This window comes from Seriola aureovittata, chromosome 16 (genome assembly GCF_021018895.1).
Source record: "Seriola aureovittata isolate HTS-2021-v1 ecotype China chromosome 16, ASM2101889v1, whole genome shotgun sequence".
Lineage (NCBI taxonomy): Eukaryota > Metazoa > Chordata > Actinopteri > Carangiformes > Carangidae > Seriola > Seriola aureovittata.
Genome location: NC_079379.1, coordinates 4,109,165 through 4,132,145, shown reverse-complemented (window position 1 = coordinate 4,132,145; position 22,981 = coordinate 4,109,165). Strand labels below are relative to the sequence as shown.

General features: G+C 39.1%; 1 protein-coding gene across 1 annotated transcript; it reads right to left on the bottom strand.

The window, feature by feature from the left end:
* Positions 1-13,434: 13,434 nt before the first annotated feature.
* slc39a7 (solute carrier family 39 member 7) lies at positions 13,435-22,864 on the bottom strand. Its single transcript, XM_056399311.1, has 8 exons — positions 22,712-22,864; positions 20,135-20,708; positions 18,651-18,819; positions 18,069-18,149; positions 17,741-17,875; positions 17,421-17,531; positions 17,098-17,294; positions 13,435-16,373 (listed from the first exon to the last, which is right to left on the bottom strand). The coding sequence occupies exons 2-8, from the start codon at positions 20,696-20,698 to the stop codon at positions 16,119-16,121; spliced, it is 1,512 nt and encodes a 503-aa protein (XP_056255286.1). The 5' UTR covers positions 20,699-20,708; positions 22,712-22,864; the 3' UTR covers positions 13,435-16,118.
* Between the last annotated feature and the right edge of the window lie 117 nt (positions 22,865-22,981).

Genomic DNA, 22,981 nt, shown 5'->3' with positions numbered 1-22,981 from the left:
CCTCCTAAAAGCTCTCAGATATGGGTGTTAAATGTGTTGTTTCTGTATATGTATTTGTATTTGTTGTGCATTGGGAGACCAAATGAGATGCAAACTTTAGGTGGGGAACATTGCTTGTGTTTGGGGAGGTGACAGCAGATGGCAGGGATGACTAGTCAGAGTAAGTGAGAATGTTAATGAACATAACGTTTGACTGTAAAAACACAGGCACAAGTAGAAATACAGGTTCATTTTACCAAGGGAAAGCATGACACTCATTTTCTTAATGTTCACACTGACAGCAATTTTGTTACCATGGCTCAAAAGCAAGAAACACACAACTTAAACTGAAGTCGTCACGTCAAATTACTGTTAGAAGAATCAGCTCTAGGAGTGTTGTGAAAAACATTTACCACAGCAAACTCAGAAACTAACATAGATTTGTGGTTCAGGTTGGCCATCACAACTTTTGTGCCCAAGACTTAGCCTGGGAGTCATTTCTCCCATGAAGACAGAAAAGTATTTTGTGTACACAGTTCTCAAATTTTTAGGATATAAGTATCAGTTGCTCATTTCTGGGTCTGTGACACTAAAAAAGGTGACAGAACTTTAATCAATCAATGTATAGCACTTTTCATACAGGTTAGTGCAGTTCAAAGTGCTTCACAGATGACTGTTGAGCTGAAAAGAAAAGGACAAATCAAGTAAGAAATCTAACAATAAAAGAACAATAAAAAAGATTTTAAAAGACCTAAGACTTGTATTTGAGTACCCCTGCACTAGAGGAAAGTCCTACATGCTAATGAGTTTGATGATCCCCTGACTGAGCTCCACCCTGAGGTTGACTTTTTGGTTCTTAGGTAGATAAAAAGGGAGGCCCAAAGTCATTAGGAATAATCCTATGGGGAGCATTGAATATTCACCATATCTAATCCAAGCTAATCAAATGTTGGATCAGGGTGTAACTTCATAAATATTACAGAATCATCTGTCTGGAGAAGTATTTTTAATCAAATCTGCTAATTGTTTCATGTTTCTTTTCAACACTGACAGTACAGTAACACTGAGCAGTGTAAAAATCATGTACAGTCTTATTCTGAAAATCCTGTCAACAACAGCCTTTAAAACGTCCCTGCCAAAGAGACAGATACGCCCCTGCTGTAAAGGAATGTGAGCCACCTTTGATGAGTGGTGGTTTGGTTATTGTTTCTGTTTGGAGAAAATGTTGTTAAGAAATTAAAGAGTTACTTAACTTAGGCAGGTTGCCTGTGGCAGGATAGAGCAGCTGTGAATGATGGCCATACCACTACTTATAATTTGCGGGGGCGAAGACTGGGTGGTGCACAGGCCTGAGTCTGCTCACCAAAGCTTTATAGTGCACTTTGAAAAGTCATCAAAATCCCTTCAATAATTTCCTAATTATAAAATTGTACAAATGAAAATAAGATTCTCTAGAGCAACAAACAAATAACAAAATAATAAATAATGACAGCTGCAGGGCTTTTTGCTAAAGGGCCAATTGTTTTAGCATTTTTGACACACTCCCACCTTTATATAGAAGTCGACATTCATTATCTAAACCCACCTCTCCTTTGCAGAATATACTATGTGATAAGAGAAATAGAAATGACTTTTATAAAGAACTGTTGCTTGTGTAAGTTTACTCCAGTAAATGCAGTAGGTGGGCCAGTAGGAGCCACCGCATTGAGACAGATATTTCTGGCTGAAACAGGTTCATAACTACAACAGAGATATATACTTTTGTGTGGCCATGGTGGTTTATTTAGTCTTCATGATATTAGCCTTTACAATAGGCATCCCCATTGTTTTCACTCAGGAATTCATGAGTTTTAGGTGGTTAGGTAAATGAACAATATTAGAATCCATGTATACTGAAGGCTAAGTAATTGTATTAGCAGTGGTGGAAAGTAATTCATTCCTGTGAAACTACCTTGGATACTGAATGGTTTTAAATAATGTGAGTTCAGTATTATAATATTATAACCAAATTACTAATTTGTATCTCTTTGAAAAACACATGGGCAGCACGGTGGTAAAGTGGTTACCACGGTTGCCTCACTGCAAGAAGGTTCTGGGTTCGAACCCTGGCCTGGGGACTTCCTGTGTGGAGTTTGCATGTTCTGCATGGGTTCTCCCAGGGTGCTCGGGGGGTTCCTCCCTCAGTAAAGTTGGAATCATTTTGTTTTCAGACACAATCTTGTGGTTATTCCTATTTAAATGCATCAGTAATCACTTTGGAAGAGATTGACTACTAAAGTTTTGAGAAGATATACACTTTATCTGTCAAGAATAAATCACATTGTCACAATCATTTCATGGAAAGAGGTAAAAAATATTTTATTCCAACTTTATGAGCAACAGTGTATCTCTCTGCTCCTTCATGCAGTGTTTTTTTCTCATGTGTGACAAAATCTCAGCTTTGATGATGTCTAAAAAATTAGGTCATACTGACAGGTCAGTGGAAGAATGAAGAAGTTGTGCTGAATCAGATTTGATGCATGACCACAAAGGTTTGGCTCCCTGCTGCTATGTGATTGAAGTCAAGGATTATCTTTTCTTAAGAACTAGTTTATGTGTCAAGCTTTTGTTTTTGTTTCCACCTTGTGTCTGCTTCTGTTTGAAAATAAAATCTTAAAAGTGACACATCATAAACAGCTAACAGGCATATAATTCATGCCTGAAAGAATCTTATAATACGATTTCAGGATTTCAGACACCCCTAGGGTGGACTGCTAATCTCTTAACCTTGAAATTAGATGAACGTCCCATCTGCTTGTCAAGTCTCTGCACCCATACATGGCTCAGACATTGTAGGTAAATGTAAGTAGTAGTATAACTGTCTAGCTTGTGTAATACACCTTACTTTCTCATGTTCAGAGTGTCTGAATTAGATTGTGTCAAGTATCCACGGATAAATGCTAATGTTGGCAGTGTTGTGCATGAACGCCTTCAGTGAATGACGTTCATTGAACATGTTAATATATTTTGTGACGCTGAACTGAACAAATCAGTTTACGAATGATGAACGTGAACGTGAGCGGCATTCACGCTTCACATTTCACCACAGTTTTATGGAATAGTTTTATATTTTATTGTAACTTAGTTCGAAATTTTGAAAAATGAACTATGAATGTGAACTAGTTCATTTTCATCCGTATGAACTGAACTTTGAACTAGTTATTTTTAAGTGTGAACGGGCACAACACTGAACGTTGGCTAATTTCTAACTTTTGCCTTAACTTACACTATAGCTTCCTAATGTGAACTAGTTTCTTACTTTTGCCCTAATTTACAGTTGTTTTTTTCTTATATGTGACAAAATTTCAGCTTTGATGATGTCTAAAAAACTAGGTCATACTGACAGCTCAGTGGAAGAATGAAGAAGTTGTGCTGAATCAGATTTGATGCATGACCACAAAGGTTTGGCTCCCTGCTGCTATGTGATTGAAGTCAAGGATTATCTTTTCTTAAGAACTAGTTTATGTGTCAAGCTTTTGTTTTTGTTTCCACCTTGTGTCTGCTTCTGTTTGAAAATAAAATCTTAAAAGTGACACATCATAAACAGCTAACAGGCATATAATTCATGCCTGAAAGAATCTTATAATACGATTTCAGGATTTCAGACACCCCTAGGGTGGACTGCTAATCTCTTAACCTTGAAATTAGATGAACGTCCCATCTGCTTGTCAAGTCTCTGCACCCATACATGGCTCAGACATTGTAGGTAAATGTAAGTAGTAGTATAACTGTCTAGCTTGTGTAATACACCTTACTTTCTCATGTTCAGAGTGTCTGAATTAGATTGTGTCAAGTATCCACGGATAAATGCTAATGTTGGCAGTGTTGTGCATGAACGCCTTCAGTGAATGACGTTCATTGAACATGTTAATATATTTTGTGACGCTGAACTGAACAAATCAGTTTACGAATGATGAACGTGAACGTGAGCGGCATTCACGCTTCACATTTCACCACAGTTTTATGGAATAGTTTTATATTTTATTGTAACTTAGTTCGAAATTTTGAAAAATGAACTATGAATGTGAACTAGTTCATTTTCATCCGTATGAACTGAACTTTGAACTAGTTATTTTTAAGTGTGAACGGGCACAACACTGAACGTTGGCTAATTTCTAACTTTTGCCTTAACTTACACTATAGCTTCCTAATGTGAACTAGTTTCTTACTTTTGCCCTAATTTACAGTTGTTTTTTTCTTATATGTGACAAAATTTCAGCTTTGATGATGTCTAAAAAACTAGGTCATACTGACAGCTCAGTGGAAGAATGAAGAAGTTGTGCTGAATCAGATTTGATGCATGACCACAAAGGTTTGGCTCCCTGCTGCTATGTGATTGAAGTCAAGGATTATCTTTTCTTAAGAACTAGTTTATGTGTCAAGCTTTTGTTTTTGTTTCCACCTTGTGTCTGCTTCTGTTTGAAAATAAAATCTTAAAAGTGACACATCATAAACAGCTAACAGGCATATAATTCATGCCTGAAAGAATCTTATAATACGATTTCAGGATTTCAGACACCACTTAAGCTCATAAACAGCCGTGGGCCTTTGCTACTGCTGCTGCCATATCTGATGTCCATCACTTCACAGGGACAAATTGCTGTCTGTCAAATAAAATCATGAAGTGACACGGAGCTGCAGTTTATCTTACCCCTGAAGATTTTCTCCTAGTCTGCTGGTTTCACAAGAATAAACTCTACTTACTCGAAGCAAATCAGCTCCATCACTTCCATCAGGGAACCTGGCACCTGAAAGAATTCAACAGATACCAAAACATGCTAAAGGGGAAATCCAATGATGGGTGTAACAAAGGGAAAAATAAGAAACTGGTAAAAATAGCAGCAACTAAGTAAAGGCCTATCTCAAAAGGATATGGTGTTTTACAGTAGAAGACAAAGGGAACCAGCATTTACTTAAGACCAAACCTAGTACATGGCTGGATTGTGTTATAAGCTATTTACATTCTTCCTAGTATTTTGGTTTGGTTGGTTTGGTTTGGTTTCAGCCCTTCATCTGTGCTTCTCTCCTACTCGCTCTGCTCACATGTCCAGTATTTTAATACAACCTAATTCACAATAAAGCTGTTCTCATTTTACTTTTTTTTTTTTTTTTTTCAGTTGTCAGCCAACAGAACAAGACCTAACCCTAACCGTAATCTTGTACTCTTTTTACACTACCACCTTGCTCAAGGGTGAAACCAGTAAGGAAACTGCTGATTTAATAGGAATCCAGGTGCTTTCTTTCTTGTCTTTGTGCTGTTCCCCTCCTCATACCTCGGAAGATATTTATCACCTTTCCTTCCTTATTTACAGTCTTTGGAGGCCGTGCCTTTGTAGCAGGCATCCTCTGAAGGATGGGAAAGAATTTTCTGTCTTCTTCCGTTTTTTATGAGCGTGTGCAAATACACTTTTATGTGCTTGCTGCCAAGGCAGCTCAGTAACAGAAGGTGCAATATTGGCATCACTAAAATCGAATACTCTGTGAAGAATGGGCATCTCAGCTCGTCACAGGATACATCACTGGTCACAACAGATGTGCCCCTCACAGTCTTGTTCCTGTTCTCATGAATGTCATTGTGAGAAATGTGTCATTCATGATTTCAGGATCAACACAAACTGTGCTACACAGCCAAATATGTATCCGAGCTTAATTAACATTCACATCACAAAACACAACAAAAAACTAAATTTGAGTGTCCTACATGCAAGTTCATGTAATGGTTTCATAATTTGGTTTGTGTAATAAATATAAATGCACAGATGTTTGTTAAAAACAGAAAACACTGCAACAATGTCCGCTCCGCAATGATACCAAGATATTTTGGGGTTTTTTGTGTTGGGCGTCTCCCACTTGGCTTTCACAAGCAGAATGCTGTTTTAGATGAAAATCATCCCACAGAATTCAGACTACGTGCAAACAGCTAATCATTACTGCCTCTGCCAGATCTCTGCTGCTGCAGTCTGTTTGCTTTCAACAATCCTGTTTGATAACTGAGATAAAGGATCAAGAGAAACCTGGTTTCCTTATACTGGGTTATGTTTTATGGGGTTTTTTCTTATATTATCAGTATCTTTTAATATGACAAATAAATTGAATGAACCCTAAGAATGGGTTTTCAGTGTTTAGCACCAGAATTAAACCTCTGGCAGTGAGACAGCGTTTAGATGAGTAAATACAGCGTGAAAAAAAATTAACTAATAGAAATTTTTTTTTTTTTTTTACAGGATTTCGAATGTTGCCAGTGAGGACGTGTTTCCTCCTTGGTAATAATCACCTTACCACCAATATGACTACTTTTTGCCAGGAACCACACATCAAGCGTGGAAAATAGGCGAGACGCCGAATCTTTAAATCACGCAACAGATCGTGATGCATCTAACCTGTTAACATGGACAAAATGATAACCAATACATTCTGCAGCCTGCCACGCAGAGAGAGTGTTACGGTTAGATGTGAATGCACTTTTTCTCTGCTTTGAGCTGTTTTTGTGGGATTTTCCACCTTTTGGCAAATTTAAAGGAACAATATCGACACCCTCTTAAAATAATGGCCTAAGTCATTTTTTCAGGTTTTTCAGGAAACACAAAAAACTCAACAAAAGAGTCACACTTTTGACATAGGCCATTATACAACCGGGGGTAGAATTGCATGTTCCCCTCAACTGAGGATTCAGGCGATTTTACCAGAGGTGGCCAGCATCATGTGGGGGTGATTTAGGCAAAAAAAACATTTTTGTCAAAACATGACTTAGGCCATTATTTTAGGAAGGTGACGATATGTAACACTGACGGCAAGAGTATAAAACGGATTTGCTGTGTTCTTACTGTTTGCAAATTATAAAACAGCTCATGTGAGTTTTTGTTAACTCTATCAATGTTAGCTAGATGCAGCCGAAACTTTAGGCTCCTCCGACTGTGGACTTTGTCTCTCTTTATTCTACGTCACCGCATTTTTATCTTTGCTCCTATCATAATCACTAGGACCACTAGATGTCACCTAACAAAAAATTAATAAACTGCTGCACAGACGACCTGTGGGCTCATTTTTCACAGGAGGACAGTTTTGGCAAGCTAGAGGGAGAGCAACACAGAAAACCACTAATGAATATACAGTAAACAAAAATGTTTTAAAGCAGACAAATGTTGTCATCCTACTGATGTGATTTCATTCATCAAAGAATTAAACTGCACATTTATGAAGTGCTTTAGAGGAGCTTTCAAAATATCCATATATATATTGTGTATCGCGATGTAGCCCAGAAATAATGTGATAGTATTTATAGTGCATATCGCCCAGCCCTAATTCCGCAGTTAAAGTGCAGGTATGACCCTAGCTGGAGACACTGAGATCCCTTTGTTCACACATCTAAGTAAACATCAACGTGAAGAAAATGAAATGGGCATTTATATTCAAAAGGTCGGTCTCCCTGCTGAAGCATAGATCATTTATAAATAAAGACACACACCCTGTTATCTCTCTTACATAATGAATATGTATCTTGAATAAGAAGTCAACGTAAAGAATACACTTACTGAACTGTAGAACAAATACATACAAATAAATAATTAAAATAAATAATAATAAGTCAGTGGAGAAGGCTGCAATATCATATGCATTAATACTGTAAATACAGTAGCTTACATGACCCTTTTCAGCACATACACACATCCACTACATTATATGCTGCTAATTTTCTTTGTCAAATATGATCCATTGATCAATGATCAGCAACATTTTATTAAAATATAATCAACAAATATATTCCGATGTATTAGTATTGATAATCACCCAACATTTTAAATTAATATCAGGATCCCCCTGGAATGACTATAATTACTCTCAGTGAATTACTTAAAACATTGAGAGCTTCATGTGACACTGATGTCTTCAGTGGTCTCACGGTTATTTAGTTGTGTGGCTCTGTGTTTATTATTTTGTCACCTTATCATTTTTCAGTCACATGGCAATAAAGTTACAAGTTAGATAAACACATTTAATTCTTAATCGGTCATTAACATTCAACGGATTAAATTGAAATACTTAAATAAATTACAGTTGCATTACTATGAGTGACTGAGCTCTTGGGTTGTGAAGCTGACTAATCTGTGTTAATGACCCTGTGGTTATCAGACTTGTTGTATTTCAAGTCCTCCCTCATACTTGTACAGTTCGCAAACAAGGAGGAAACACTTCAGTGGCACATGGACAGAAAACTACAATCAACTGCTGCAGCACTCCATATAGACTTTTGTTTTATTGTATTTATACATTTGATATCAAGATTACTTTTTTAACTTTCCATATAAAGGAAGCTGTAGGCTTCTACACAGATTAACCAGGGTAGCATATTTTCTTTCATTCATTCATTCAAGTTACTTAAGTTATTTAACACCACATTTCAACAGCAACAGCTGTCAGTAGTCTCATAATAAAACCTTAACTAACAGTAATTTACATAACTTATAGTTTAGACTGAATGCAAAATGTGTGAGGACATGTTGCAGAACAGAGAGCACCAAACAAACGTGAAACCTTTCTCTGTGTCTGGTAAAATGTTCCTTTATTTTATGATCTACTGAACTTTAAACAATTTCTTTTGTTTTTTGGCGAGTGGATACGTTCCAGTGGACGTTTCAGACAGACACCACAGTTACATCTGTTGTATCAACAACAAAAACTAGAATCTTAAAACACTGTGACAGTGTCACTCCTCAAATCTACCCAGGAAAAAACACAACTTCAACATAAACAATCGTTCTGTCATTGATACATTCGCGCTGTAAGTTCTGCACAATGGTGCTTCACTTAAAACGAATGATCACTGATGATGTCATAAAAACACTGTTTTTATGTATTTTAGTTTTCACATTTTGATTACATGGTTGCAATTATGTTTTGACAAACAGGTGAAATGTGTTGGACAAATCTGTTCAGTTGCAGTCCATATTTTATCATGTATTTAATAGTATTTATTGGTGCTTTCTTGTTTTGTTTTGTTTTGTTTTTTGATGGATGTAATAGTTGCATCTTCTTGCACCGTTTCTAAAGCTGACTAGCCTGTAGAAAACAGTACTGCATATTTTAGTCGTAAACCTATCACTCAGCAGAGCGATAATTTATGAGACAAGCGTCGATGGAATGGTAATAACGTGACATTTAAAGGTACGGTTCAGTTTTCCCCATTCCATAATATCTATTAAGCAAGTTGCCTTAAGTAATGAAGGGATTATGCAACGAGCAATCCCACAAAGGTTTGAAAATGGAGGGTAGATAACATAAAAGTGAATAAAAAACCATAAAAGCAAAAAATAATAATAATAATAATAATAATAACCAAACTACAATCCAAAAAAAGGTTTCACTGAAAATTGAATAATAATTTAACAGCTCTTTAAATAAACAGAAAAAACTCAAAAAGTAAAGGTCACAACCCTTGACCCGTAGTTAAACTCAGCCAAACCAAATTAATGGTACAAGGACTGAAAGAAAAGCGATGAGTCGCAGAGCGTAAACACACAACTGAGCTTATATATTACACCGAAGTAAAGGAAGGAAAAGATTGGCACGAAGGAAAGGGTTTTTTTCTGAATTTGGACTTCCTGCATTCTCTATATGAGGAGTAAACACTTATTGTAGCCTGACATCCAAGATTGCTTAACAACTCCTCCACTCTCACTGCTGACATTAAGAAACTCAAGTTTGTTTCTCCTTTTCTATACGTATTACTGTAATTATTCCACTACATGTGGATGTGAACTGAACTTTTCTTTTTCAAATTAAACTTTTCTCGGCAATGGAAAAGGCTACAGTTGGCATTCACTCTCGGAAAAAGGACTCTGCAGTAGATGTGGGTATTTATCGGCTCTGGCTCCAATCATCAGCTATGTAAACGCAACACCTGGGTGGTCACGGTAATTTTCACCCCTTTTCCTGCTGCTGTCACCTGTCTAGAAATCTGAAACCCTACAGCTACACTGCGCTCGGGGATGAAAGAGTGAGCTGCAGCCCTGAAAAAAGTTTTAAAAACACACAATCACCAACCAAAGCGTCTCCCACCGAGGCACCAGCACTTACAGGAGCACCAACCCGGAGATGGGACGTGACGGATCAGTTTTGGGTTTATCAGGTTTACCGGCATTTAAAAAAACCTGCTTAAACCTGCTAATTTTGGTGTAAAAAGGGTATTAATAACCTCCCGCGAAGTTCCGGCAGGCCTGCTGCTGCTGGTACGCTCCCATGAGCCGTAGCAGAAGGTAGGGATGATTGACCTACTGTATATGTTTGTTGAGGTTGAAGAACTTGTTCCTATGAACCAATGTAATACACGCTGGTTTCAATCTTCTCCATTTGATTTAACTGAATTTCAACAGACTTTGCACAGAGATAGAATCAGAACTGAATTGTTACCCTTGTCACCCATATGTTAACAAAAGTACAAGTCTACAGCCGTGCTAGCAGCTCTTTGGGCCGTTCTTAGGCGCAGTGGTGTTTTCAGCTAAACACTTAACAGTTTCAGATATGCTAACATCAGCACGCCCAACACGCTAACACTAGTCTTTGTGTTGCAATACATTTCAAAGCCCAGTCAAACTCCAAAGAATGCCTTACAGGTTGAAGTAAAATGAGGAAATTCACTTTACTTTCAAGGAACTAGGCTTGTATAAAGGTGTGAGGGGGAGGGAAACAATAAGTTTCAGTAAAGGGGTTGAAATAATTGTCAGTTAATTAGCATGACCTTTGCATGCAAACACGAGTCTGTGCTTGCTCACTCACCTTCAGACCAATGAAAAATGAAGCGAAAACATAATCATTTGGCGCCAGACTCAGCGCAGCAGTGATCAGGGAGTGGAGCCGCGGTATCAAGGTTAATCGAGTCAAGTTACACTCCTGTTTCATAGCATCAAACAACTAATTAAACCAACTAATTTAACCAAACTGATCAGAAAAATGAACACTTGAACTTGAACTTCCATCAGCGTGATGAGAACTATTTACACACCGTGTTTGGAAAAAGGTATTTGACGGGTACTTCACTTTTAGGGAGCTGTCCTGTCATCTGTCTTTAGGCCCATATACAGTCATTGCACCAGGCTGAGAGCGACAGTGTTAACAGGCTGGTGTTTAACAGGTCAAGGTTATTAACATTAACTAAAACTAACAAAAACTAAATGTGAAAAAACATTTCTGAAATAAAACTGTGTAAAAAAAACAATAACTAACTGAACTACAGAAGTAACTAGAATCAACTCAAATTACAGAGAAAATGTCTTTACATTTTGTTTTTGTCTATTTATTTCATACATAAGCCTCTGGTGTTTTGGGCAGATATTAAATATCTAGCCAGATGGAGCAGTATCCTACCAGCTGATTGGCTTTCAGTGTGTCACAACTTGCACTTCAAGTGTCCAAAACATTCTGTGTATTAATAATGAAAGTACAGCATGTGAAGTATTGTTAATTCACTGTAATTATGTGTCATAATTGTGATACTTGCAGCACATATGACTAGTGCTGGGCAGTCCAGTTGACCAATGAGTCAATTTCTGAGTCAATCTAAATGAGTCAGACCTCTAAAGTTTTTTCATGTTTTCTTTCTCAGACTGACTTACTTTGTGCCTATATCTTAATTTTATTTATTGTTGTTGTTGTTGTCATGTCCAGTTATTTTTTTCTGGTTAATAACAAAAACACACTGACTAACTCACATCTTTTATAGTTGTCTTTTATGGACGGTTCTTCATCTGTTCTAAGTGAATACATCTTTTAAATGGTGTGATATTTTGTTGAGTTTTATTACACAATACTTTTTCTGACCTTTTTTAATCATACCCCTGACAAAGCCCCATATTAAAAAAAATATACAAAATAGAATTACCACCTATTTCTATTTTGTTAATTATTTTGTGTTCCTCTGCCAACCAGTCAAATTGTAGGAAAAATGATCACAGTCTCTCCTTCCTGAGTTACAGCAATGAATAATGGCCAGAGGTGTTTTAGCAGAAAACTATGATGTCACAGTGAAGGTGACCTTTGACCATTTGGATATAAAATGTCCTAATTTTTTCCTATTAGACATTTGAGTTAAATTGTGTCATAATTATTGCATGAATTTGTGAGTTATGGCCTAAAAGTTTCCTCAAGGCGTTACTGAGATATCGCATTCACGAGAATAGGATGGAGGGACAGACAACCTGAAAACATAATAATAATAATTATATAATTAATAAAGAATAATAAAAACTGGAAACATCACTGAAACTAATGAAAACTAAACTAAAACTAATCATTTTCAAAAAATAAAACCTAAACCAGAAACCTGCTTTAAAATTAATACTAAACTGAAAGTGAAAACAAAAAGTCAAAACGAAATCAAAATAAAAACTAATGAAAAATCCAAAACTATTATAACTTATAGTATAAGTTTACAATGTTCATCGTGTTAGCACTATAGTAATTACAAAATCAAAATCCAGTGCTTTTAACAAGCTTAAAAGATCCCTTTTTTGCTGCATCGTGCCCAACACATGCCTGGGTCCTTGGCCCGAGTCTGGCCCATATACTTCCACATCTGGGCAGATTCCGGCTGTGACCCTCGGGTATTGTCTGACAGCTGTAAGATTTTCTCTGTGTGCCACAAATGGTACAGATGTGGAAGTAGCATCTGATAATCGTGCCGTATATGGGCCAGATTGGGGCCATATGTATTTTTCTACCTACTTAAGAAGCAGACGGGCAAAGTGCTATGTCACATCAACTTCAGTAAAAGCTGTTTTGTGAGTTTCCTACATTATGAAAAAAGCACACATGCTGATCTACACCTGCTCATCAACGCTACTGTCTCGCTCCTGATTGTTTCGTTTTATTCTACATACATGCCTGAGCATACCTGTGTATACATAATGAGCTGTGATGACGGCAGTGAATTGCATAATGAAACATACACACGAAGATGTTATGACAGTCACATAAACATTACATTACATTTTCCTCGCGATTTAATTTGTGAAGTGTGTTTTTCTTTTAGCGGTAAGAACCTTTGTATTTTTCGTCTCCCCTTTTGTGGTTTCTGTGTGTGTTTTTGTTTTGTTTTTTTTGTTTTGTTTTGTTTTTTGGTTTTTTTGCGTGTTTACTTTTATTTATTTGTTAGCTCAAATGTTTGTTTTATGGGTCCTGGAATAAAGCACATATTTACATGAGCATTATGTGGTCATGGTTTCATCGATTCTACTCTTACTCAATATGCCTAACTACCTTAAACATGACAAGCTTTAAATGTGTGTTTAGATTAATGTGGTAACTCAGGTTTGTGGGGATAGTCCTGAATGTGCTGCGGTTAAATTGATAATTAATAAGCAGTTGCAGCGAGTGCCAAAAGATAGCATTACAGGGTGGTTACAGTAGTAAAACTGCGAAATGTGACTTTAGATATCTGTTTTAATCAGTTTAAACATTATTAATTTACATCAAGGAAACATCATGTTTGTTTCCAGCTTCTGCTTTCAGAAAAGAAAGAAAGAAAAACTTCCCACAGCTGTTTTAAAACAAAATAAAAGCTGCAAGATGTTGGTGAACCACAATCATACCACATGCCTTATGACTCAACTGTGTCACTAATTAGATTGATTCCAGAGGAGCGTCACATTTCATGCCATCTTTATCTATTAATCATCAGAAATAGACAACACCTACACACCTTATCCAAGGCCTCGTTACTTAACTTTTTAATTTCATCTGGGCCCCTACACATTGTGTCCTCTGCTGACAGCGCGGGGAAAACAAACCACACTGAAGGAAGGATTTATGATGTCTGTTAGGTTTCACAGACGAACACCCAGCCAACACTGCTGCACTGTTACTGTAACATACAGTTAAAGTCGCAGCATGCTAGTCCACCGTTTTCACACCAGTGTTTTCCAACCTTTTTATCTGACTTCCACCATGCACCTGTGTGCGGATGAATTCAACACCAGCGACCAGTCTTCTATCATCTGTCTTCATTTCAGCTCAGTAACTGTTCATTTCGTTTAGCTTCAACCATTTTTAGCGCTAACATATGGATTTTGTTGTCTAATCAAAACACTGCACTTCATTTCTTTTTTCAAAATAAATGTTATTCTCAGTAACCCCTCAGGTATAGGACAGAAATAACTGATCTAAAATACAATATCTTTACTTGTCTCTTTCTTTTGTAATAGTAAATCCTTTGACATCCCCACGCTGCTGAAAAATTTGTCAAGTCTCTGTCTGAAAAGGAAATGTCATTCTTTGACTGAACCGCTCGAAATTTATATATTATAAAAATAAACAGTTTGGTGCTAAGATGTCCTAAGATTTCCTTCACATTTTTTTTTTTTTTTTTTTAGAACCAAAGCCTCAAATTACAAATCAATACGATCAATACGAACTATTGGTTCAGTAAAAAAAAAACTCACTATAAAGTTACAGCTAGTGCACAGTGGAAGCTCACTGTAGAAAACCAGGCAACCAGGACTCAGCACATGATGCCAACACATGGGCGTGACACATGTCTGCATGATATGCTTCAGGCGGAATGTTTTTCCTGCTTCTGCACTGTTTATGCAAATCACCTGCCTCTAGGGCGCTTTAAGAAAAAATATCAAACACCAATTGAAGGACCTCTTGCTCCCTCTTGTGGTCAGGCCTGTTAATAAGAGGCAAAATCATTTTTGATTAAATTCAACTGTTAAATAAAAACAGGCCGTTCAACCAGTTATGTACTATCACAGGTGACATTTTCAAGTCTTTAAGTTCATAATATGTTGAAAAGTAATCACTTTGAAGATTATCGACCTTTATTGGGAATGTTCATCACAGCTGTCAGTGTTTTTTCTTTTTAAATCATCCATCAGGTGGAAAAAAAAAATGTTATAGGAATGTTAAAAGTTAAGGGTCCCATATTTTATACTTTTCCTGTGTTTTATTTCATGTTTTGATCCATAAGAAGATATATTTGTGGTTTTTAGTAACTCCTCTTTTCTCAGAGTAGTTTTACATCTCCTCTCTCAGGCTTTCTGAATGATCAAATAAAAATATAGCAGACCTCAGCTTAACACACAACAAATCCTGCAAAGTAGGACACTGGGTCCAGGTGGGCCATGCTGGGGGCATGGCTGAGGGTGGTGACAGTTTTGTTGTGACGTCACAAAGTTACAGAAGTCCTGACAGCTTGTTTTAAGACAGTTATTGAATACAGACTGTGTGCATCTTGTCCATGGATTTCACACTGATACTTTTACATTATTAATACAGAACCTAGACCTGCTCTATAATCAAGAAAGACATAGACAATTCACTTTCTACAATATGGGACCTTTAAGTCTTCCTATAAAACAAGAGCATTAACATGATGCCATGTTGAGCACATCTGTAGAAGCCATAACATTTACTTTTATTTTGTGGAATGTAAAAATATTAACATTCAGTGTCTTCATAACAAAACAGGCATGAAACACGTTTCACTGAGCAGGTCGCTGTAGTGAGAACAACTGAGCCAGTCCACTGAGCTTTCTCTGCCGTTTCACTGACCCGACTCTGAAATGTAGATTTAAGGACCAGCCACTAGAGGACCACCACTCTAATGACAGAAAGATTTATGGCTGCGAAACTGATTTACTTGAAGCCACTTTTGGAGGTTAGCAACTGTCAGTGTAAGCTGCAGGTGATCCGTGAAGTGAAGGTGGCGAGTGAAGTTTTGGGACGGGTGGACAGAAAGATTTCACCTCGTGTCCTGATTGGAGGCCCTCGGTGAACAACACAGCAGTCCTCAAAAACGCCTCCATCAGTTTGTCTCTTTCCAGCTCTCAAGTCTCCACCGCTCCACCGAGCCGACACTTTTCCTCTCAAAAACAAATTGTAACACAAATCAGGGATGTGACTGTGAACTGCTAAAACACACAAGACAACAAAAATCATCCGTTTGCCATAAGTGGGTGGTGTTTGTCCCAAAATAGAACACATTTTAAAAAAAACAAAAAAAACAAGAAAACACACCCCTGACAAAAATATTCCACTTGAACTCTACTTTAAAACCACCTTTTTTAACCTGTTCCCTCTCTTGTCTCTGTCTCCTCCGCTGCGTCTCACTCGTACTCGGCGATCAGCACCATCATGCCGACTCCGAACAGCAGGGCCAGAATCTCCATCAGGGACTGGCCGAAGCTGGCGCGGCCCGCAAGCAGCTCCGGGAGCACGGTCACCGTGGCGATGTAAACAAACCCGCCGGCCGTGAAGGGCAGGATCCAGGCGGTCGCTGCGGCACCCACGCCTTCTGCCAATAGGGAGCAAGCTGTGCCAGCCAGGGCTCCCAAGGCCGTCAGCAGCTGTAGACACATGGCCTGATGGGAGAGAGGCAGGGGATTATAATATCAACACATTCTCCACACATTTATTTATTCTAACATTTTCTTAATAATATAAAACAATAAAAATAACACATTCGTTGGGAACAAGTTTCTATATTAATTTAAATGGTTGTGCTTGTGACCAATCAGAAGGGTAAAATCTACATATCCCCTTTTCCACTGGTCAAAAAACCCGCTAACATCTGGCTTTTGGCAGCAATGTGAATGGGTACAATCGGCATTCTCTCCCAGGTTAAATGACTCTGCAGTAGACGTGGGAATTTATCGGCTTCGATCAGCAGTGATGAGTGAACTGCAACACACCTGTCACCTGTGTGCATCCTCTCAAAAAGGAAAACTCGTCCTGCAGTGTAAAAGGAGTCAAAAAGGAATTTGAGGATTTACCCGCTTTTTAAAAAACCCACTTAAACCGTCTTATCTTTGTGTAAAAAGATTATTAGTCTCTTCTGCATTCATAGCATTTACCTTGTTTCCTTCTAAATCTTTTCCAACACATTTATATGATTTTACAGTTTAATAAAATAACAGTTCAGACCTGAAATTAAACCCTAGCATTTGTCCCAGCTCATTCTGAATGTTTTAACACTCAATTTCCACGTAGGTGTCGGCATCGTGAGCATCAGTCTGTTAAAGGTCCGGCTGATTGTGCTGGGAATATAATTCACTCTAATAAATTGCAGCTTGAGTAGTCGGCTACCTTTTTCTTGGTGCAGCCAGACTGGACAAGGATGGCAAAGTCTCCGATCTCGTGCGGGACCTCGTGCAGCAGGATGGTGAGGGTGGTGACGGCGCCCACTGCTGGACCGACCAGGAAGGAAGCTCCGATTGCCAAACCGTCAGTAAAATTGTGTGTGAAGTCCGCTGCCAGGTTCAGGTAACCTGACACCTTGATGTCTGTATTAGTGGAGAGGACAGAGAGTGGGGGGGTTAAAGAGTGCAGAAAGACACCAGCAGAGGGCAGAGTTCTTCTACTTTGTTTCCTATTAGAGATAAGTCTATGAAAATCAACATATTGCTCACCTGAGCTTTGTTTCTCTTCTTTCTTTGGCACTTTCTTGTCTTTGCTTCCTTTCTCCTTTGTCTTGTTTTCCTTTTCTTCCTCTCCATCACTGTCCTTTTCCTTGGCAGCAGCTGAAAATGTTACACAGAATAAAATTCAAGTTTAGCCACAATCCCCAGATGAAGTAATGAGGTCTATTCCAACAGTTTCTGAGCACCTTTGGTTAATTTAATAAAATAAAAATAATAAATAAAATTACAAAATAGCACCTGCTAAAAACTGCAATCTACATTAAAAATAGTTTTGTTTGTTTTCTGCAGGTGAGTTTCCACCGACGTACCATGCGAGTGGCCGTGGGAATGTCCATGGCCGTGCCCTCCCTTCACCAGACGCACAAATTTCTCTACAACCAGGAAGGCGATGATCCCGCCGAGGACCCACAGACCCACTGACATCATGTGACCGTGAGCAGCTCCTGTGCAGGTAGAGGATGAGGAACACTGGTTGGAACTGTGATAGATGAACAGTTTGACCCATCCACAGCTCAAAGGCACATACAATTTACTATAACTGCATCACCAGAGAAAAGGGTGAGGCTGGTTGATTTTTACCAGCAGTCAGAGTATCACGACATATACAAACTAAGAGAAAAGGCAGCTACTGCGCACCGTGGGAGTGGCCGTGGTCTTGAGACTCTTCACTTTCATGCGAGTGTCCGTGATCGTCCTCTCCATGATGAGAGTGGGGCTCTGCGGGGGAAAAAAAAAAACAAGAGGAAACAAGTATTAAAGTCAAAAGGACAAACTGAAGATGCTGCGACTGTGTTTTTGTGATTCTTCTATGTGTGTGTGTGTGTGTGTGTGTGTGTGTGTGTGTGTGTGTGTGTGTGTGTATTTATTCATGTTGAGGAATCACTTACCCAGAGTGCCTAATCTGAAGTGTTCATTTGTACATTATAATAAACGTGAGAAACAGGGGTCAGTCCTGAAACCTTCAGCTGCTCTAAGTAACGTCACACTTTCTCAGCACCATGCGGCAGCGGTGAACATCTGAAGGACTTTGTTACCCATATATCAAGAAATGTGACGTGTTTGCTCAAACATGTTTGAATTTAAACTTTTTGCCTCTACATTTTATATGAAGAAGGAAATAAAACCTCACAGCTATTCAGACAGCCAGAGTAAGAAAGTAATAAATAAAAATCCAGCCAGAGCGAGTAAAAACAGCCTTCTATGGATTCAACTACCCACCCAGAGCGTGTGGTATGAGGTGGAGGAAGGCGTCGCCCAGCAGTCCGCCGGAGGCAAAGCTGAGCAGCACCTTGAGCAGGTTCTGGTGCTGGTCGCTGTTGGACTGGACTGGGATCAGAAACAGGATGAGGAAAGGAGCCGCGCTGATCAGCAGAGTCGCTCCGATAGCCTGCGGACAGGAAGACGGGGAGCTTTTACTTTACATCAGTGTCCCGCAGGAGAGAACGTCCTCAAAATGCAAGATCATCAAGGAGGCAACCTGAAGACGGATGACTCGGGTTTCTGAGTGTTTACAGGGAAAGTTAAATGCAGGTAAAAAGAAAAAGTCATTGTGAGGTTGTTAATATGGAGGAAAATCTGTTTTGTGACGACTGAAAAAATAAGACTAAAACGCTTCTGGCACAGACAGTGTATCCACATGTTGTCAAACAGAGCACAACAAACTAACATCTGGATACCAATCGTGGCTCCAGATGTGTTTTTGTTTGTTCCCACTGGTTGGGAAAGAGTCATGAAATTCGAGTTCCTCAGAATAAAACAAAACTGTTTCAACATTTACAAGAATTAGGGAAACTCTTTAGAAGTCCCCCGAAAAAAACAAGCAGAAGGTGGAGGTCTCCGTCTGTGAAAACGTTTCTGCTCGCCCATGTGTGCCCACTGCAGAGGTCACAGCTAAAGGCAACGCTTCTTTTTGGTGCCAAGCTCACATTTTTCTCTTGAGACCTGACCAGAATCTATTTTATCTCCAGAAAACTGTTGAATCTACTGCTGGCTGATCTACCCTCCCTCTGGTAGCAGAGTCAAATCAACAACTGAGTTGATCTGAATTATTCTCAGTAGCCTTGTATGTTTTCAGGTGGACAAAACACAGAAAAACTTTACACTCAAGACAAGTAGAGGACAAAAACTGTTGCATCTAAATGTCAGTTTCAATAAATGACAGTACCTATCAAGCTCTTAAATGCATAGTTCAATGCATTTGCATATTTGTTGAGAGTGAGGTGAGGGCTGATAATATGAAATTGGAGTCAGATAGTTAGCTTAGCTTAGCATAAAGGAAGTGGGGGAAACAACTAACTTAGCTGTGTCTGCATTTCAAAAAGCCAGCAAAGTTCTCATTTATCTATTCCATCACAAAAACCTAAGTGTAAAAACGGCGCATTGTGGTTTTACAGTGCACAAGACTATTTCTTGGCCAGCTGCAGTGAGTGTTACAGAGATGATGTGTTACTTAAAAAATTTCTTTTAAAGCATTGATTTGTTTTCAGACTGAATTTCTTAACATAAAAGGACTCTCTGATTAAAGCGGTTCTTCTTGAGTAGCCTTACACCTATTTAATATTTGACTTGAAACACACAGTCTTCCACAGCTGCTGTGGGAGGATTAAACACTGAGTCTCCTCCCTGTGTAAATACTCAATTCAACATTTAACATTTCAAACTTGTAACTTATTATAAGATCACATTATAACCCATGACCACACCTGCGTCCAGAGCTCCACCATGTCCCTCTTCTCTCCCTCTGCCTCCCTCTTCACTCTCTCCCCTCCGTGCGTGTGCCCATGCCCACTCTCCTCCTTGTGCACTCGAACAACATCCTCATCATGAGCGTGCCCGTGTCCGTGATCATGAGCGTGCCCGTGTCCGTGATCATGAGCGTGCCCGTGTCCGTGATCATGAGCGTGCCCGTGTCCGTGATCATGAGCGTGTGCGTGCCCGTGATCATGAGCGTGTCCGTGATCATGGGCGTGAGCGTGCCCATCATCATGATCGTGCCCGTGATCATGAGCGTGGGCGTGTCCATGGTGCTCCTCTTCAGCCGTTGGGAGGTTGGCCTCGGCGCTCCACTTGCTCGCCCCGTGGAACATCTTCACCTGTGGGCCGTGAGAGTGTCCGTGGTGATCCTCTTCTCCGTGGGAGTGGCCGTGGTGATGGTGGCCATGTCCATGGTCACCATGCGAGTGGCTGTGAGCGAAGGTTGAACGGGAGGCGAACAGCAGTACTGCAGATGTGGCCAGTGTCAGCGCCAGCAGACGTACACAGCCCATAATATCCCCTCTGACAAAGAGAAGACAGGAAGAATGAAACTCACAGGCTGACTGATGATTAAACTGTTTACACATACACTCCAAGTCAGTTTGTGTGTCTTGGGCGTGGATGCAAGATAACAGAGGAAGAATTATTTAATCAACCCGACTTTATTTGTATAGCACTTTTCATAGAAACAATGTAACACAAAGTGCTTTATAGAATAGAAGCAATAACAAAGCAACCCCCCACCCTTCACTCTCTCTGTGTCTCACTCTCTCACATAGACACACACACACACACACACACACACACACACACACACACACACAAAGAGCACTAAGGGATAAAGACTTAAAAATTAAGACAATAATAATACTGAGGAAACACCAAAGACTGGAAAGCAGAGATAAAGACACAATGATAAAGATAAAATACTAAAATACTAAAACAGAGGACATGCACTGAGGTGAGTAAAACCACAAATGAAAAGTAGGATATTAAAAATCTAATAAAAAACGAATACCAAATAGTAAAGATAAAATAATAAAATTCTATAAGAGAGCAGATGTTTGGAAGAGAATAAAAGCAGAAATAAAATAAATAACCAGAGATAAAAGTAGGGTATTAAAAGGAAAACAGTCCAGAAAATGATCACAGAGTAAAAGGACAAACCAGTAAAATATATAAATAAATAAAAAGGTAAATAAATAAAATTCAATAAAGAGCCAGACTAAAACGTTGTGCCTTTCTACAGTGTAAATATTTTTAGTCCTGTAAACAAACCTGCACTTTCATTTTCCTGGTAGGTTTAAAAATGACTGAATGTGCAATGAGGTTAAAACAAAAGCAACTATAACTTTGTCCCTTGCTACATCTGTCTTACACCCACATGTGCACACGTGTGGCAGAAGTAGAGACTTGCACCATCCACTTCATGGCACATGCCAACTGTTTTAGATGAGATGCATTTACAGTAGTGGCACATTAATCGGTACAGCGATTGACACTGGGCAGAAACTGCTATAGGAAAGGGCTTGAAATTAGCTCTCTCACTGTGACAAGGAAGCACGAGGAGGCGAAATTATAACAGTTGAATGCACAACAATTCATTGGATCGTTTACCTCAGTCCTGATTAGCGCAACTTTTGAATGACATGCTACGCGCCATAGATGTTCTTGGTGCATTACCTTCCCTTGGGTAAAAACCTTGAAGCTTGCTATAATATCTTTGGCTTCAGCAAATATACACTGTTTTGAAGAATCCTTGTGTTGCACTCACATTAAAAGGCTGAGGAGGTGCTCAGTCCATATGGACAAATAAGCATTTTCATTGCATCACATTCAGTGTGTAGTCAGATGTGTTCCTGATTACCACCACATCTGGTTTAAGAACCGGGACAGTGGTGCATCTTCAGTGAGACTGGGGTGTGCTCTCCACTCTCCATCAGATAGGCCAGTTTGCATTACAGTGCCAACACGACAGGTATTCAAATTACACTGGGATTTGGCTACTGGATTTTTTCCAGTAAAACATAACTACAAGTCATGATGGCTGTGCAGCACAGTTAGCATCTCAGAGTGCTCAATTAAAGTTTTGCTATGCTAGGTATTCACTGGCTGGTTCGCCCTGATTTAATCCTGTGTGGAGTATTTGATACATTAGAAACAGTGAAGGATGCATGCTGATGCGTGCACACTGTATGAACGTGTTAACTCACGAACCTTGTTGGCTAACTTCACGATTAGCCATCTGACTTTGATTTAGCTCTGTCTTGCGATTGTGTTTGTTTGCTGTCGGACGTGGATGTAAAGCATATAATCTCTCAATCTCAAAACGTGTTGACTTTAATCTCACAGTAAACAGTAAAGCCGGTCTTCAAACAACGACCACTGATCCCTGTTTCCATAAGTTGTGCAGGGAGCCTGCTAGGTGGCTAACTAGCTAGTACCCAGCTTGCTAACATGTTGCAGCAGCAGGAGCAACATCGCTAAGTACGACACACAATGAAAAACAAAGAATTAACTCTTACCGGATTGTGTCAGATATCAGTGCCGGTTGGGCCGCTGGATAACTCTCTGTCCTGCCAACAGTAAGTCTGGTAAAGTGCTGATAATGTGACTACGTTGATGCTGCTGGTAGCTGTGTATAAGACGTGGCATTTACTCAACTCAACTCATTGGACTCTCGCGGGAACACGTCTCATTCCAAATGTGCCTCCTTCTGCTCCCTTGTTTAGATTGAAATATATATATAGGCTATACATATATATGTTGGATTATCAATGATACTGTTTACAATG